The sequence below is a fragment of the Oryctolagus cuniculus genome, chromosome X (assembly GCF_051225735.1).
Source record: "Oryctolagus cuniculus isolate XC-2025 breed Fujian yellow rabbit chromosome X, ASM5122573v1, whole genome shotgun sequence".
Classification (NCBI taxonomy): domain Eukaryota; kingdom Metazoa; phylum Chordata; class Mammalia; order Lagomorpha; family Leporidae; genus Oryctolagus; species Oryctolagus cuniculus.
In genome coordinates, this window is record NC_142888.1 from 65,251,742 (window position 1) to 65,269,344 (window position 17,603).

General features: G+C 38.5%; 1 protein-coding gene across 5 annotated transcripts in view; it reads right to left on the minus strand.

Annotated features, from left to right (window-relative positions):
• Nucleotides 1-8,451: 8,451 nt before the first annotated feature.
• The window catches only part of LOC103351953 (uncharacterized), a 97,951-nt gene continuing 88,799 nt past the window's right edge, over nucleotides 8,452-17,603 (minus strand). For 3 of the 5 annotated variants that reach the window (XM_089323977.1, XM_089323976.1, XM_017350023.4), the window contains exons 5-7: nucleotides 15,863-15,945; nucleotides 15,140-15,278; nucleotides 8,452-9,093 (exon numbers count right to left, since the gene is read on the minus strand). In XM_089323977.1, coding sequence (XP_089180103.1) covers nucleotides 8,959-9,093; nucleotides 15,140-15,278; nucleotides 15,863-15,945 — 357 coding nt within the window. In that variant the 3' untranslated portion in view covers nucleotides 8,452-8,958. Of the gene's footprint in view, nucleotides 9,094-15,139; nucleotides 15,378-15,862; nucleotides 15,946-17,603 lie in introns of those variants that run through there. The other 2 variants (XR_016227816.1, XM_089323978.1) reach the window with 2 other exon arrangements.

The window sequence follows — 17,603 nt, forward strand, 5'->3', positions numbered from 1 at the left end:
GTACTAGGCTGTAGCAGATAATGTCTGTGAATTTTTGGCTACCTACATTAGCTGGCTGATGTTTTAAGTGCTTCATATGTCTTATTTAACCATCATGAGAACTCTGTGAAATATATAAGCATCATATCTTGGCTCATCCTCCAGTATTTGTATGATTCAACATAATGGATGGAAGAGAACTGAGAAGTCATCTAGTCTAACTCCTTCGTTTTGCAGAGGAAGAAACCAAAAACTTGACCTTTCCTTTTCCTCTTACCCTATGAGATCTGCCTGGTTCTCTCTCTCTCTCTCTCTCTCTCTCTCTCTCTCTCTCTCTGTTAAGATTTATTTATTTGTTTGAAAGTCAGAGTTACAGAGACGCAGAGGCAGAGACACAGAGGGAGAAGTCTTCCATCCACTGGTTCACTCCCCAGATGGCCAGAACTGCCGAAGCCAGGAGCCAGGAGCTTCTTCCGTGTTTCCCATGTTGGTGCAGGGGTCCAAGGACTTGGGCCATCTTCCACTGCTTTCCCAGGCTGTATCAGAGAGCTGGATTGGAAGTGGGGCTGCTGGGACTCGAACTGGCGCCCATATGGGATGCTGGCACTGCAGGAAGCGGCTTTACCCACTATGCCACAGCGTCGACCCCATGCCTGCTTGTCTTTACTTCAGCTTATCTCCCTGAAATTTTCTTTTATGCTTTACCCCAAATACTATCCTTCTTCCAGTCTCATAAAATTCCCAGGCACTCCCCTAATCCTATCAAGTCTCTAAATTACAATATTAATAACACAACCATTGTAGGCAAGGAAATGGGATAATTCCTAAGGGGGGAAAAATGTCCTTAAAATGACAGCATGTCAATCAGGTGACATGAAGGCACAAACCTTGAACATATGTTTCCTGGACTAGTCATAACTAAATACACAACTGCTGAAAGTATCCATTAACATAAAAGTTTACCAGTAGAAGAAAAGGGAAAATTTTTCTGAAACTGTTAAAAATCCCATAAGGGATGAATATTCCTTCAGAAAATGACATGAACAATTTTGTATTATAAGACTATAAAGTTGTAGCTATTTTAAGGATATTGCTAACAGAAGAGCTATTTGTATAAACTTACAATTATCTTAGATTTACCTTCGTGGCATACTGTTATCTTTGCCTCTTTTGTCTGCCTCTTTTAGTTATGAGGAGCACAGGATATAAGCATTTATGCATTGTTACTTGACAGTGAGTGTCAGAAAGGCAAACCAAATTCATCTTTTTGCCTAGCATAAAGCAATGAAAAATCAAATTGCCTTATCAAATTGCCTTTGTCACTGTGGAATAGATGTGGGAGTCAACAGAAAAAATACATATGAATAAGGTGAGTTCAGAAAATTCATGGAAAATTCACATTATACTTAGTTGTATTATTTGATGAAATTTTTGATGGTCTTGTGTGTGTTTATGTATGTGTGTGTGTGTGTGTAGATAGATAGGGCGGTAAAGTTTAGAAAAATCAGCTAAGGCAGATATGATCAAACATATGCTATAAATTCAAATTTGAGGTATGTCCCTTAGAGAGTAAAGATATCTACAGAAGAAGCCTTTGTTCACTTTAGCTTTCTTCCTGTACTAGACCATAGTAGATAATAGCTATGATTTATTATCAACTTACTATTTGCTGGTCGCTGTTTCATATCTTATCTCATTTAATCCTCACAACAGAATACGAAGTACATACTGTTTTCCCCATTGTACAGAGAATGATACTGAGGAATAAAGGATAAGTCACCTGCAAAATCTCCCACAGCTAGTAACTGAACAAGCTGGAATTTTAATGCAGCAGGCCAACTACAGAGTTGTCTAGACTGTAGACTATGCCTTTGACCACACTATGTCTTTTCCTACTCTGACACCAGCACTTAGAGCTGAAGCCTTTGACAATTTGAAAGCTCTTCAGTTTCTGCAGACAAAAATCTCTAACCATTCAGACTGTTCTTGTTGCAGCCTCAGTATCCAGAGACCAATACTCTAAACACCTGATGAATATTCCTGTTTAGACCTGTAGAAGGCAGATGGAGCCTACTCTTGTGTTGTATTGAACCCCTACCATGCAGTATCTGGCCCTACATGACTCTCAGTTAAGAGTAAAGGAAGCTTTCAACAAACTAAAGTCCATTCCTAGTCTGGACTATATGACTTTCATAGACAACACTCAACCACCCAGGGAATCTTTCAGGGACAGGCTAATTTAGAGCCATATATTTCACAGAAACAGCATCTGAATGTGAGGGATTTATTTCTGATCAGGTTAAATGGATAGAGGGAAACACATGTATGAAGGCCTTTAAAGAGGGCAAGATGGACGGTGGTATATGGAGAAACTGGAAAGAAATTGCAATAGACACTATCTTTGGAGTCAATTTGGTTTTGTTTGAATATTGGGTTTGATCCTAATTTCATAGCCTTAGGCAAGTTACAGAAGTACTCAAGGTCTCAATTTTCTCATGTAAACCAGGAAAATAATAGTATTCAACTCATGAGGTATTGTGAGGACAGCATAAGATAATGCACGTAAAACATTTTACAGATAAATTATAGTAAGCATTGTATAAATATTGCACACTAACACACACACACATGAAAAGCATGATGTACATGTAAGTATTAAGATATTTCAAAAGATTCATGGAAAATTTTATTATGAAAAATTATGCATGATTTCTAAAATGTTTGCACCAAAATAAGTTTATCCTTTAATTCAGTTTTTAACAAGCCTTTTGAAATAGTCTTGGTATAGTTTTAAAGAGACAGATAGACACCCCACATATTTGAGTCTTAGGAGGCCTTGTAACATATGTTAAGGATTTCAAACTTCATCAACAGGTACTTGGAAGATATTGAAGAGTTTTAAGGAGAGATATAACAAGATTAGATTTGCATTTCAAAGTAAAACCCTAGTTGTAGTGTGATGATGGGATTGGAGAGAGGCAAATGTAAATGTAGAAAGACAAATTAGGAGTCTATTACAATTGTCTAGGGGAAATGTAGTGATGTGTTAGATCCAAGAGTGAGCAATTATTCTTTTACCACAAAAACATCAGTATATTAGTTTGGGTGAAGAATTTATTTATTTATTTATTTATATTTGAAAGGCAGAGCAACAGAAATGGGGGGGGGGATCCTCCATCCACTGGTTTACTCCCTCAATGCCCAGGTGTGTGCCAGGCTGAAGCCAGAAACAAGGAACTCCATCCTGGTTTCTGACATGGGTGGCATGGGCCCAAGTACTGCCTTCCCAGGCTCATTAGCAGGAAACCAGATCAGAACCAGCATTCTAATAAGGGGTGCCAGTGTTGCAAACAATAACTAAACTGGCTGTGCTACAACACTGGCCCCTATACTTCATTTAAGATACTCTAAACAAAAACTAACCACATTGCATGCTAGACTAGAAGCCTCCCCCACTCGTGAATATGAGGAAATGCTACACTCAATACTGGAATCAGTGGAATTTGTAAAATCTCAAAGAAAGCTTTGCACTTTTATTTACTGTAGGTTTTTTTTCTAAGCAAGATTGACCCAGAAATTTGGTGAAGGAGGGAACAGGTTAAAAGGGAAAGGGGTTCTAGAAGACTACAGTAAGAGAATGCTGTAAGAGAATACAGTAAGAGAAGCAGAAGTAAAGGAAAAGACTCACTAAATAAGGCGGGATGCCCATTCGGTTCACCCTTCAAAAGTTGAGGAAGTAGTACATACCTCCTCCACAAAGAAAGCATAAACAGATCTTTTTTTTCTTTTTGAAGATTTATTTATTTATTTGAAAGGCAGAGGTACAGAGTGAGAAGAAAACACACACACACACACACACACACACACACGGAAGAGAGAGAGAGAGAGAAAGAGAGAGAGATCTTTCATCTGCTGGTTTACTCCCCAAATAGCTGCAACTGCCTAGGCTGAGCCAGGACCTTGCCACATGGATGCAGGGGCCCAGGCACTTGGGCCATCCTCTACTGCCTTCCTAGGCACATTAACTGGGAGTTGGTTTCGAAGTGGAGCATCTGGGTCTTGAACCTGCACCCATATGGGATACTGTCGTAGCAGGTGGTGGCTTCTAGCCCCTACACCACAACGCCGGCCCCAACAGATGAAATATATTTATGAAATATAAGGGAGTAAAGTAGTTTCCAGAAGCATTATCTCCCCAACTTTGTAATGTCATGTGAGCCCTTTTAATAAAGAACTGCTTAAATATTCATCAGGACTCTCTAGTAAATAACAAAGGATGAAAGGGAAGGAAAGTTGGAAGGAAATTCCTAGACTCTTACATAGTCTAAGGAAGGTTCAGCAAAGCTGTTTAGGAGTTTTCATGCTAAAATCAGCCATGAGAGGAATCCCATGACTTTCTGAATGGACCCATTTGGTATCTTTCCTGTTCTCTTGCATTACTAGACGACTCAGCCTCCAGCAAACACAAGGATAGATTTCAGAGCACAGCAGAAAGAAGCCTTGGGTAGAGGTCTATGAGGCACATTCTCATGGCTTCCATAGAAAGGTTTTATTTTTTCTTTCCTTTTAATTGATTTAGTTTCATTTTGTTTGAAAAAGAAGAGACAGACAAAGGGATCTTCCAGCCACTGGTTCACTCTCCAGATGCCCACAGCAAACAGGGCTGGGCCAAGGAAAATCCAGGAGCTGGAAATGCAATCTGGTTCTCTGTGGGTGGCAGGGTGGCAGGGAGTCAAGTACTTGAGTCATCAACTGCCTCTTCCCAGGGTGTGCATTAGCAGGAGGCTGGATTGGAATCTGAGACAGGACCTTAACCAGGTATTCCAATAAGGTCTATGACCATACCAAACAGTGTCTTAATTGCTGTGGCAAACACTTGGCCCTTCACTTTCTTTTAAAATATCAGTATCTATTTCATCTGATGTAATAGAGCCAACGGAGAGAGAGAACTGAAAAAAAAAAAAAAAACAAGGAGAGAAAGAGGGTAATTGATGGTTCAAGGAGCAGGCAAAGAGCAAGAATGGTGAGATTCAGAAAACAGGCAAAAATGTTGCCCATGGATGGGATGTGAGACACACTGAAGCAAGAGAATGAATGCAAGTAATTATAGATTTGAGAGTTTCTATCTGATAAATTCCATTTTTCCTTTAAATTACAAGATTATGTCATTTCCTGAGAATGGGAGTATAACTGGAGATGGGTCAAAATTCAAAGAAAGGTATGAAATAGTTATTGTTGTAGAATGACCTATCTCATGGTCAGAATGCTGGGCAATGTTAATTGCAATGTTAAATCAACCCATGGATCTACAGTGCATTAATCTCCTTTTCATCACGCTTCCTTTTCTTACTCACAATCTATCAGACCTGTTAGAGACCTACATCCATTGATAGTGTCACATCCTTTCAACAATAATAACTTCTAACTCCCATCTGTGACACCTCATAAACCTCTAGGTCCTGTCAGTTTACTTTCCAAAGACTGCTTTGATCTGCCTTTCCTCTCAGTTCTTATTCTCACTGCTTCAGTTGTGGGATACATCATCTCTACTTTCTAACTCATCACTCTGCCTTTCATACAGTCTCCTTCAAATCTGTCCTTCACATAACCATCAGAGTCATCAGTCTAAGATATAAATCCGACCATAATTATTTAAAACTATTAAATGGAACTTGCCATAGTTTGAGTATGTCCCCCAAAGTACTGGAAGGTTGGTCTCCAGTGTGGCAGTGCTGAGGTGTTAGAATCTTTAGAAAATGAGGCTCAGTGGAAGGTGGTTAGGTCATAGAGGTACCACCCTTAGAAGGGACTAATCTTGGCCTCATGGAATATATTACTTCCCATAAGAATGAGTTACTATAAAAAGAGAGGACCTGGCTTCTTCCTGGTGTCTTGCTTTCTGTATCACCAAGTAATCTCTCCCTCTCCCCTGTACTGCCACACATGATACCACCTGCCATGTTGCAATGTAATCAGTAGGTCCTTGCCAGAGCTGCAAATAAGCCTGTGCCATGTTCTTGAACCTCCAGAACTTTGAGGGAAATAAACCTTTATTCTTTATAAAAAAAAAAAAGTACCCAGCATCAGATATTCTGTATTAGAAACACAAAATGGATTAATACAGAACCCTATAACCAAAAACATTTAGTGTAATCTCCATGGCATAAAAGACCCTCCATGATCTCTTTATTTAAAAAAAAAGATGTATTTGGAAGGCAGAGTTACAGAGAGGCAGAGGCAGAGAGAGAGAGAGAGAGAGAGAGAGAGAGAGAGAGTTTCTCTATCTGCTGGTTCACTTCCCAGATGGCCACAATGGCCGGAACTGAGCCAATCCTAAGCCAGGAGCTAGGAGCTTCTTCCAGGTCTCCCACGTGGCTGCAGGGGCCCAAATCCTTGGGCCATCTTCCACTGCTTTCCCAGGTCATAGCAGAGAGCTGGATCGGAAGTGGAGCACCGGGACATAAATCAGCGCCCATATGGGATGCTGGCACTGCAGGCGGCGGCTTTACCTACTATGTGAAAGCGCTGGCCCCTCTTTACTTTTTTATTTTTTAAAAAAAGACTTATTTATTTGTTTGAAGGGCAGAGTTACAGAGAGTCAGAGGCAGAGGCAAAGGCAGAAGCAGAGAGAGAGAAAGAGAAAGAGAGAGAGTCTTCCATCCTTTGGTTCACTCTACAGATGGCTGCAATGGCCGGAACTGCACGGATCCGAAACCAGGAGCCAGGTGCTTCCTCTGGGTCTCCCACACGGGTACAAGAGCCCAAGGACTTGGGCCATCTTCTACTACTTTCCCAGGTCATAGCAGAGAGCTGGATCAGAAGTAGAGCAGCCTAGACTTGAACCGGTGCCCATATGGGATGCTGGCACTGCAGGAAGTGGCTTTACCTGCTATGCCACAGCACCAGTCCCCTCTCTTTACTTTTTCACTGTAGCATTATTTGAAATTTCTTGCATAGTCCATGCTGTTTTCTACCTCTATGCTTTTTGTTTATTACTTCTGTCTCAAAACATTTTCCTACCCCCTTTCCATAAAACTAATTCCTACTCATTTTTATGAGAGCTTAGGCATCACCTTTTTCATATGGCCTTTTTCCTCCACCATTATCATATATTTCTTCCTAAGCTTGATTATTAAGTGTTCCTTGATTTCCTACTTTCCTTTATACATCCTTACCATTGAATTCATCATAGTGAATAATAATATTTGGTTTTTGTCTTTCTCTGTCTCTTCCACTGGTCTGACCTCAAGAGACTATTTCAGCCAGCGCCGCGGCTCACTTGGCTAATCCTCCGCCTGTGGTGTCGGCACCCCAGGGTCTAGTCCCAGTTGGGGTGCCGGATTCTGTTCTGGTTGCTCCTCTTCCAGTCCAGCTCTCTGCTGTGGCCCAGGAAGGCAGTGGAGGATGGCCCAAGTGCTTGGGCCCTGCATCTGCATGGGAGACCAGGAGGAAGCACCTGACTCATGCATTTGGGGGGGTGAACCAATGGAAAAAGGAAGACCTTTCTCTCTCTCTCTCTCTCTCTCTCTCTCTCACTGTCTAACTCTGGCTGTCAAAAATAAAAAAGAGACTATTTCACATTCATCCATGTACCTTAGCAACTACACACATAGTATCAAGTTGGTGTGAAATAAGTGCCTTTTAAAGAAATGAAAAATAAAAGGAAAGAAGAAAAAAGGAAGGAAGAAAGGAAAGACGGGAGAAAGGAACTCAGATCTTGGAATCCTAACGTGGGAAGGAGTCCACACAGCATACTCAGAATGACAAACACCCTAAAGAGCACTTGCCTCAGAATCAGCCCTTAAGCTATTTGGATCTGGCTGAAAAGCAAATGAGAACATTTAAGGCATGGAAAGCCAAGATACTGTGGCAAAAAATGATCTACATGAAGGATCTTTGTGAGTGAGATCCTAGTGGAAAGAAGGGGCCATCAAATAAGGAGGTACTTTCCTCTGAATGGAGGTGAGAACTTCCACTTTGCATACGGCCTTGTCTAAATACTGACAGAGTTTGTGGACTCAAAAGGCTTCCATAGCCTTGGCAGCTCATGGCAAAGGCCTCGTGTGATCACTGACATCATAAATAAGAGTGTTAATTGTTAAATTAACAATAGGAGTCACTGTGCACCAACTCCCCATGCAAGATCTCTGTCCATAATGAGTTGTACTATGTGAATTAACGGTATAACTAGTACTCAAACAGTACTTTATACTTTGTGTGTCTGTGTGGGTACAAAGTGTTGAACTTTTTACTTAATATAGAGTTGATCTTCTGTATATAAAGATAATTAAAAATAAATCTTAATGAAGAATGGAATGGGAGAGGGAGTAGGAGGTGGGATGGGAGTGGGGGTGGGAGGGCGGGTATGAGAGGAAGAACTGCTATATTCCGAAAGCTGTACCTATGAAACTTGTATTTATTAAATAAAAGCTTTCTTAAAAAATAAAAACCACAAAAATTGTACCACTCAGATTAAATAAATGTTTTAGTAATTCTTAGTTTATTTAAAAGAATTAATATATGATTAAATTGTATCCTTAAAATTCATTTTTATTTTTATTTCATTTCATGCTTTGATGTACTTTCTTAGTTTTATCCAGTAACTAGAAAGTACTCAATATTCTCTGTAAGAAATTTGCAACCAATTTTCTTTGCATTTAACTGAATACTTTATAAAGATACATGTCACAAATCAGGAAGCAAGTATTATGCTGAATTTTTGGAAATAATAAGTATCTGCCATCCCTGCTGAGATAATGAAATTGGATGTTGAAAATGAAAGTTTTGCTCTGTGATCACGGTGTGGGCAAGTTCAATGAATAAAGAGATAAAAATAGATGACATAAATGCAGAAAGAAAGTATTGAGAGCATTGATAAATCATACTCATAGTGTTTTCTCAAAATATTCCTAGTATGTTTTTAAAATGATCAGATTACCAAGTGTATGCATATGCAGATTTTTTTTTTCTTCAGAGAATTTAATAGTTGGATTTCATCTGTACACGTCCCAGCCTATAAGGAATTTCTGGCTCTTCAGAACTTGGGTATCCAAAGTATTGTCTCTCTCCTTGATTAAAGCTTGACTTTGGAAAAACTCCTGGTGTAGAAAAACTCTGCAAAGAAGATAAAAATGTCAAATGTAAGTAAATGACAGTTAATAAAATTTCTGTTCTCATTTAGATATGCTTATGTATTAGAAAATTAGGCATATGCCCTTATTATCAAAGTCATTTTAGAAAACTGTTGAGGCACTATTACAAATTTGTAATGATTTAAAATACACAAAAATATTTCTCAGGTGCGTTTAAGTAATCATTAAATACTGTATTTATAACACAATTCCCCTACACTGGTTTACATAATGTGCAATCCAGAGTCTCCTTACTCAAATAAGAAGCAAACATTTTAAGGGGGAAATATATGTAAGAAAAGCAAATATTTCTTTTTTTCCTGATATTATAGTACCAAAGTTCACACTCTAATATTGCACAGGAATGAATGCTAGTACTGTATGACTGGATCAAATTTGTTGCTTTTATGAAATATTCCATTTGTATGATTGTGTGAACAAATTTTAAATTATATCACTAATTGTTTTCACAAGATTTGTTATAATAGCATAATTTATGTCATAGACTAGTGTTTTATGATTTCTATAGAGCTCTTTTATGACAGAAGTTGCATGTTAAATAAAACCTTCTGAGAACTAAAAAAAAAAAAAAAAATCTACCCTCCCAAATGCACTTTTCGGTTATAGAGACTTTAAGGTAACATGTACAAGAGTACTTAAAATTTTATTTTGAAACAGATCTGAGAATGTATGACTACTGTAGGCCTTTATTTTGAGAATTCTGTATCTTTACTGTAAACTTCCATTTGCATTAGAATGATTCAAATATGTACAAAGTATATATGGAAAGTAGAATTAAAAGATACATTTATTTTGTTGCAGTTTGAAATCTATGCATACTTTTTCATAATATACATTTTTTCATGAACTCTTTGAAGGCCCCTTGTATTTGTAGACTACAAGTAAGTAGCAAGCACTGTGCTTGGCACTGAGAATACAAGGATATTAAAAGATTGCCACTGATCTGGACTAATTCAAAATCAAATGGGAGATACAAACCAGTAGATAAGTAATTCCTGAAGAATATATTAAAAGTAGGTATTTTAAGATGATTAGGAATTTTTCAGGCATGAAACCATAAATGTTTAGGAACTCTACCTTTGGGAAACAATAAGTTTTGTATGGCTGCAATATAGGGCAGCCAAAGAGTAACAAGAGACAAAGGTGGGGAGCTATACAGAGACAATGGGGGCGATGATCTGAACAACTTTTATGCTTTGTTGCAATAAGGATCTGGTGGGTCTTTTAAGCTGTATCACATTAAGATCAGATTTGATTTAGGATGATCACTTTGGCAGCAGTGTGATGGCTAAGCCTGAAATGGAGAGACAAGTGACACAGGAGTTAGCAATATTTTTGAAGGGATATAATAAAGACTTGAACTAAGTCAGAGGCAGAGGGAATGGGTTTTTCAAGAACTTTAGAGAACCTGGGATTTGAGATTTTCAGTTATAAATCTGAACTTTTTTTACCATCTAATACTTTATTTTTTCATGTTAATGTGATATTAATACAAAGAGAACAGATTCAATGTAGTTCATAGCTGCATTTCTAAGAATATAGTGATATTCCCTATCTCTCTTCTTCCCTCCATCCCTCCATCCTTCCCCCTTCCTTCCTTCCTTGTTTCTTCCCTCCCTCCCTCCCTTCCTTCCTTCCTCCCTTCCTTCCCTCCCTCCTTCCTTCTGTCCCAAGCAAACTAGGATACGTTGGTCAGTTGAGCTTTAGGACAAACATTCTATATGATATTGTGCATGATTATATTTAGGGAGAGAAGTGCAGGAGAGAAAAGGGTCTCCTAGGATTCATAAAGTTCAAACTTAGATTATTGGGTAGTGACACTGTTGGTTGAAATATAAAATATAGCGGAGGGGCAGAGTGGCTTGAAAAGATAATGAATTATGTCTTTAAGAGGCCTGCTAGGAATATAAATGTACATATATCTCACAGATTTTTAGAATCACTGGTCTAGATTTAGAGAGATTTTATGAGTCAAAATTAGATTTAAAATTCATCAGCAAAATGGAACTTTGGAAAACAACAACATGTAAGCTCTGGAGAGTGTTGGAGGTGTTTCAGAATGAATTTTGAGAATTGTAGTCAAGACAAGTAGGTAATACCCTGGAAGGCAAAGGAAGAGTTCAAGAAGCAGTGAATGTCACATGTCTATAGAGAGGTCATGCAAGGTGAAGTCTTAAATAGGTTTTTGGATTTGACAACTAGGAGATTACTTGGTACACTCAGTGTGAACAATTTTAATGATGTAGTTTAATAGAATGCTGAGCCTGGTTTCCATGTATCCTTTAAATCAGTGTACACTGAGAAACTGCTTGAGAAAAATATAAATTCTAGTTGTTAGCAGATGAAATTTTCCATCAGCTATTTCCTAATAAGCTCTGGGCACATATTCTTTCTCGTCTCCTGCACTCTCTTCCCATTATCACTGCCCATTGAGCTTTTTCTCTTACCTTGTCTCTTTCACTTTCAATCCTGCCCTCAAATTTTAGAAACTATTACCTCTACTTAAAATATATATATATATATATATATATATATATGAAAAGCAGAATGACAGAGAGAGAGAGAGAGAGAGAGAACTAGAGACAGATCTTCCATCTACTAGGTCACGCCTCAGATGGCCAAGCCGAAGTTAGGAACTCCATTCAATCTACATGGATGGCAGGGGCGCAAGCATTTGATCCATTATCCGCTGCCTTCTCAGGTGCATTATCAGAAATGTTGGATTGGAAGCACAAAGCAGCCAGAATGCCAACCTGCACTCTAATACAGGTTAATTCTTAACCTGCTGTGCCACAATACTGGTCTTATTACCTCTACTTTTTGACTGAAGTAGCCACAAAACATAGCTATGGTTCACTTCTTCCCTTTTGAGTCTCTTCTCTACCTTTTTTCTCAGTTCACTTTTCTTCTAGGGGCCATAAATAACAATAATACCGAATTACCCATTGCACTACAGGTGATTGCACCACCTTTCTTATTCTCTCTCACTAGTCTCTGAGCTTTTATTTCATAGAACATATGATAAATAATAATTCTGTAAAGGCTTCTTTGTTTAATAGTTGTTTTCCCCAGTATATTATAGCTCCATGGGCAGGGGCAATAGCTTTTCTTTCATAATTGTTTACAATTGGGGCCAGCACTGTGGCCCAGTGGGTTAACGCCTTGGCCTGAAGCGCTGGCATCCCATATGGGCACCGGTTCTAGTCCCAGCTGCTCTTCTTCCGATCCAGAACTCTGCTATGGCCTGGGAAAGCAGTAGAAGATGGCCCAAGTTCGTGGGCCCCTGCACCCGCATGGGGGACCTGGAGGAAGCTCCTGGCTCCTGGCTTCAGATCGGCACAGCTCTGGCCATTGTGGCCATCTGGGGAGTGAACCAGCGGATGGAAGACCTCTCTCTCTCTACCTCTCTCTGTAACTCTGCCTGTCAAATAAATAAAATAAATCTTTAAAAAAATTGTTTACACTTGCTTTAACTAATTGTTTGAATGGACAAAAATGTTTTCTTACTAATTAGCGTCATCCAGTTTTAAGATATTTATTTATCTGTCCCAGACTTCTTCTAGCAATATAACCTTTAAGATAACTAATTTTTCCCCTTTCATATTGTCTTACAGTAAAAAGCTGAGCCATTCTGTTTTAGGTCCCTTTAAAGCATAAGTTTCTATTTATCTGAACAAACCTTAGTGGTGACCTCTAATAAGTCACATTCTTTCAATTACTCCCTCTCACTGAGTGTGAGAAGAACCTTGTGAGTTCCTTTTGGCCAATAGAATATGGAGAGGATGATACTGAGTATCAATGGGAGCTAGAGATTCTTCTGCTGGCCTTGAAGAAGTAAACTACAGTGTTGTTAAAGGGACATGTGACAACTGCAGATGAATAGAAACTGACAATGGCCCCTAGCTGACAGCCAGTCAGGAAAGGGGTATGAGGAGGGGGAGGTGATAAAGGTCTATAGTTGCAAGGAAGTGGATTATGTCAACAAATACATGAACTTCTAAGAGGCCACAAACTCCATATGAAAACATACCCTGCCTGAAACCTTGATTGTGGCCTTGTGAGACTCAGAGCAGAAGACTTAAAGAAACCATATCAACATCACTGACATATCTCATTCATAGAAATTATGAGATAACAAATGTCTTGTTTTAAGTTGATTAGTCTATGGTAATTCCTTATGACCAAAAAATTAATACACAGATCAAAATTGATGCTGAGGACACCTGTATCAAACCCAGCCAGTTTTCCCAATATTAAACTTTTCTCTTTTCTTACACTGGCTTTCTCTTGGATTTCCACATTTATTGATCTATAATGAGTTCAGTACCATTCTCTCTCATATCTCCTCTTTATGATATAATAAATATTACTTAAAAGTTTCCAGGTTTTTTTTTCCCAGTTCTGTCTTCATCAGTGCCCCATGTTTATGGTACATCTATTCTAATGATTCTAATGTGTGTTAAGTACACTGGAAAAATCAGGTTTCTAGTATTTTATTACTTTAAAAGGCAGACAGAGAGAGAGAGAAAGAATATCTTTCATCCTCTGATTCACTCCCCAAATGGCCACAACCTTAGAACTTCTAGGGCTAGGCCAGAGTGAAGCCAGGAGCCACGAACTTAATCTGGGTCTCCCACAAAGATGGCAGGGACTCAACTATGTGAGTCATCATCTGCTGCTTCCCAGAGTGCACTTTAGCAGGACACTGGAATAGGGCATGAAGATAGGAGTTGAATCCAGGCACTCCAGTATGGGATGCAGGAATCCCAAGCAACCTCTTAATTGCTATGCCAAAACATACCCCCGCCCCTAAACCAGCTTTTATTCAACCACATACCTGGCATTTTATCTTCTTCAATAATTAAAATACTTAAAACTCCACATTTGAATTTCCTTAAGTTACCTCTTTTAGATCATTCATCAATTCACAGTGGGGATATTTAGGGGAATGTTATTTTGTCACATAGTCAACCAAAACTGCTCTCCTCCTCCCCCTGCAAAACCTCAAATCACTGTGTTAACAAACATCAGGTATTGATTTTTAATGAACTATTTCTATTTTTTTCTGTATTGATTGCAATTGTCAAAAAATTCATAACAATAACTTTCAGGTGGTAATTCATTTCAATACTTTTCTGATCGCTATTTTTAAATGATTTGACAAAGAAACAGTTTGTACTTGATGTTAACTGTTAATATGTGTTATAACTGATGATTAGCAGTTAGCTAGTGTTCAGCATTAGCTTGAGCAATGTACTATTTAATGTATTAACTATATTAAAATACAAAATAGAATTTGTCTTATTAAATTATGGCAACTTAATGACTATAATAACATAAGGACAGTGTCACCTCCCTTAAATCTCAAATCTCATTTCTTTTTTTTTTTTTTTTTGACAGGCAGAGTTACTGAGAGAGAGAGAGAAAGGTCTTCCTTTTTCCATTGGTCCACCCCACAAATGGCCACTACAGCTGGCGTGTTGCGGCCGGCGTGCTGCGCCAATCCCAAGCCAGGAGCCAGGTGCTTCCTCCCGGTCTCCCATGCGGGTGCAGGGCCCAAGGACCTGGGCCATCCTCCACTGCCTTCCCGGGCCACAGCAGAGAGCTGGACTGGAAGAGGAACAACCGGGACAGAATCCCGCGCCCCAACTGAGACTAGAACCCGGGGTACCGGCGCCACAGGTGGAGGATTAGCCTAGTGAGCCAAGGCGTCGGCCTCAAATCTCATTTCTGAAGATTGTAAGTTTAAGTTTTACATTATATATGCTATTAATAAGTGTGTATTAATATATATTAGATAATACCTTTTATTCATATTTCTTGATACCATTTTACAAAATGAACTATTATTGATAGTGCTTCCTATATACTAAATATCTCAAATGTTTATCTGGAATGATTCTGTCATAACATTTTGCTATAGTATAGTTTTAATATTCATTATGCTATCTTTACGGGAATTATGGTGATGATAACCATATATAGAAATTGAGATGAATTATACATACATAGAATGGCTTCATGTGCGTGGTTGAAGAATTCTTGTTCCCATAATTTGCTTCAGGTCTGGCTGTTCCTTGAGAGCTGTCCCAGTTACGAGGTGGATAGATGTAAAAATTGTTTTCTTTGGGTTCATGAGTAATAAAGCTATTTTAAATGAAGAAATGGTAAATATTTTTTGATTCTTTAAAAAATAAAACACATACTATGAAGTATGAGGATGAGATAGATAGTGATGATTATGTTCTGTAGGAAGCAAATAAATGAAGTCATTCAGAAGTCACATTACATTGATATAACAGACATAAAATAATAGCATCCTCATAAAACTGAAAGAACTAAACCAATCTCCTTTTATTCTGTTTCTCCCTAAAACTATAAATTTTGTTTGGGAACACTTACCATGTTCTTTATCAACATTTCTGAAACATTACTGTGATGCACAGATAAATGAAACAAGTACATTTTTTAAAATCTTCTAGATTAATTTTGGTCACATTTGGAACATTTGGAAATGAGTTAAAATGCTATCTTATATTCTGGAATAAACACAATTGCATTCATATTCACAGTTTGAAACATTGTTATCTGTGACTACTCCCCTTTCTTTTCTCCTTATAACTCTACATCCTATCAAAAAAACTACATCAATTAAAACCGTTTACTGAAAGTCTGCCCAAGTGAGACTCCGTATTTATATGTTTTAATTTCCCTTTTAAAAGATAGCTTACTTGTAATTTCTTCCAGAAAACTGTGATGATGGAGATACAGGACTTCCAGGAGAGACCATTTGAAGGGATGAGCTCCAAGGATTCTGCACATAGTTTTTGAAGTAGAGCGGAAACAAAATTTTAAGGAAATTATATAATAGCTCACACTGATTCTACATGCTAATATTTAAATATCAAGATAACTCCAGATGTGATGCTCTAATGATGCAGATAAACACAGGAAAATGTTTACGTATTATGTTGACAATGTAGCAGTATTTATCTATCTATCACTCTGTCTATCTATTATCTATAATCTAGCTATGGATGAAGAATGATCTACTGAGGGGAAAGTGAAAAAGGAAAATGCATTTCAACCACCACTCCTAAGAAGTAACTGACCCTTTTAAGCAAAAAGATTAAATTTAAATCCCACTTCTCATTGTCATATATAAAAAACAATTATCCTAAGGAAAAACACAGTTAACAGACATGACTCCAGCAGAGAATACTTGGGTTGAGTACAGAGAGCTGCAGCACCAAACAGCCACATCATATGGTATATTTTAGAGGGAAGTAATTCATACAAATCAATTAATAAAGGGTTTTTTTTTAAAGATTTACTTATTTATTTGAAAGAGTTACACAGAGAAGAGAGGCAGAGAGAGAGAGAGAGAGAGAGAGAGAGGTCTTCCATCCGATGGTTCACTCCCCAATTGGCCTCAATGACCGGAAGTGCGCCGATCCAAAGCCAGGAGCCAGGAGCTTCTTCCGGGTCTCCCATGTGGGTACAGGGGCCCAAAGGCTTGGGCCATATTCTACTGCTTTCCCAGGCCATAGCAGAGAGCTGGATCGGAAGAGGAGCAGCTGGGACTAGAACCAGTGCCCATACAGGATGCTGGCACTTTAGGCCAGGGCATTAACCCGCTGAGCCACAGCGCCGGCCCCAATAAAAGTTTCATACTTAAAGACCATACCTTAAGTGATTAAGAAAAGACTAAATTGTAGTAATATGGGCATTGAAGCGGAAATTGGTATTCAACACAGATATGAAGCATATAACAGTGGATTCAGGCCAGATCTACACAGAGCCTATTCATATAACCACTGTAGTTATGGGTAGGTACAAACCATTGTGACTATGGCCATTTTTTTACTATTTTTTTATTTAATAAATGTGAATTTACAAAGTGCAACTTTTGCATTGTTGTGGCTTCCTCCCGCCCAACCTCCCTCCCACCCGCAGCCATCCCATCTCCCACTCCCTCTCCCATCCCGCTCTTCATCGAGTTTCATTTTCAATTATCTTTATATACAGAAGATCAACTTACTATATACTAAGCAAAGGTTTCAACAGACTGCATCCACACAACCACACAAGATATAGAGTACTGTTCGACTAGTAGTGTTATCGTTAACTCTCGACTATGGCCATTTTGAAATCAGGCCACTTTGTATACAGATTTTTCTAACACAGAGAAATTTGATGCAGTCTATAAAATGATCCATTATAATTTGATTTTTAAATATTAAATAGTTTGTGAAATATATGCCATAGCCCATCCTTAAGTTTCAGCCCATTCCCACAACTACTCTTGGAGGGTAGGGGATCTTGGATGAATAATAATATCAGAGATAAAATAAAGAATAGGTGTCATTTGGACAGACCTACTGATATACACAGGAAGATACAAGTTTACATCTTGAAGTCTTACTTTGCTCCTTGGGCTTTCCTTTTCTGCTTTGTTTCAATGAACTTCTA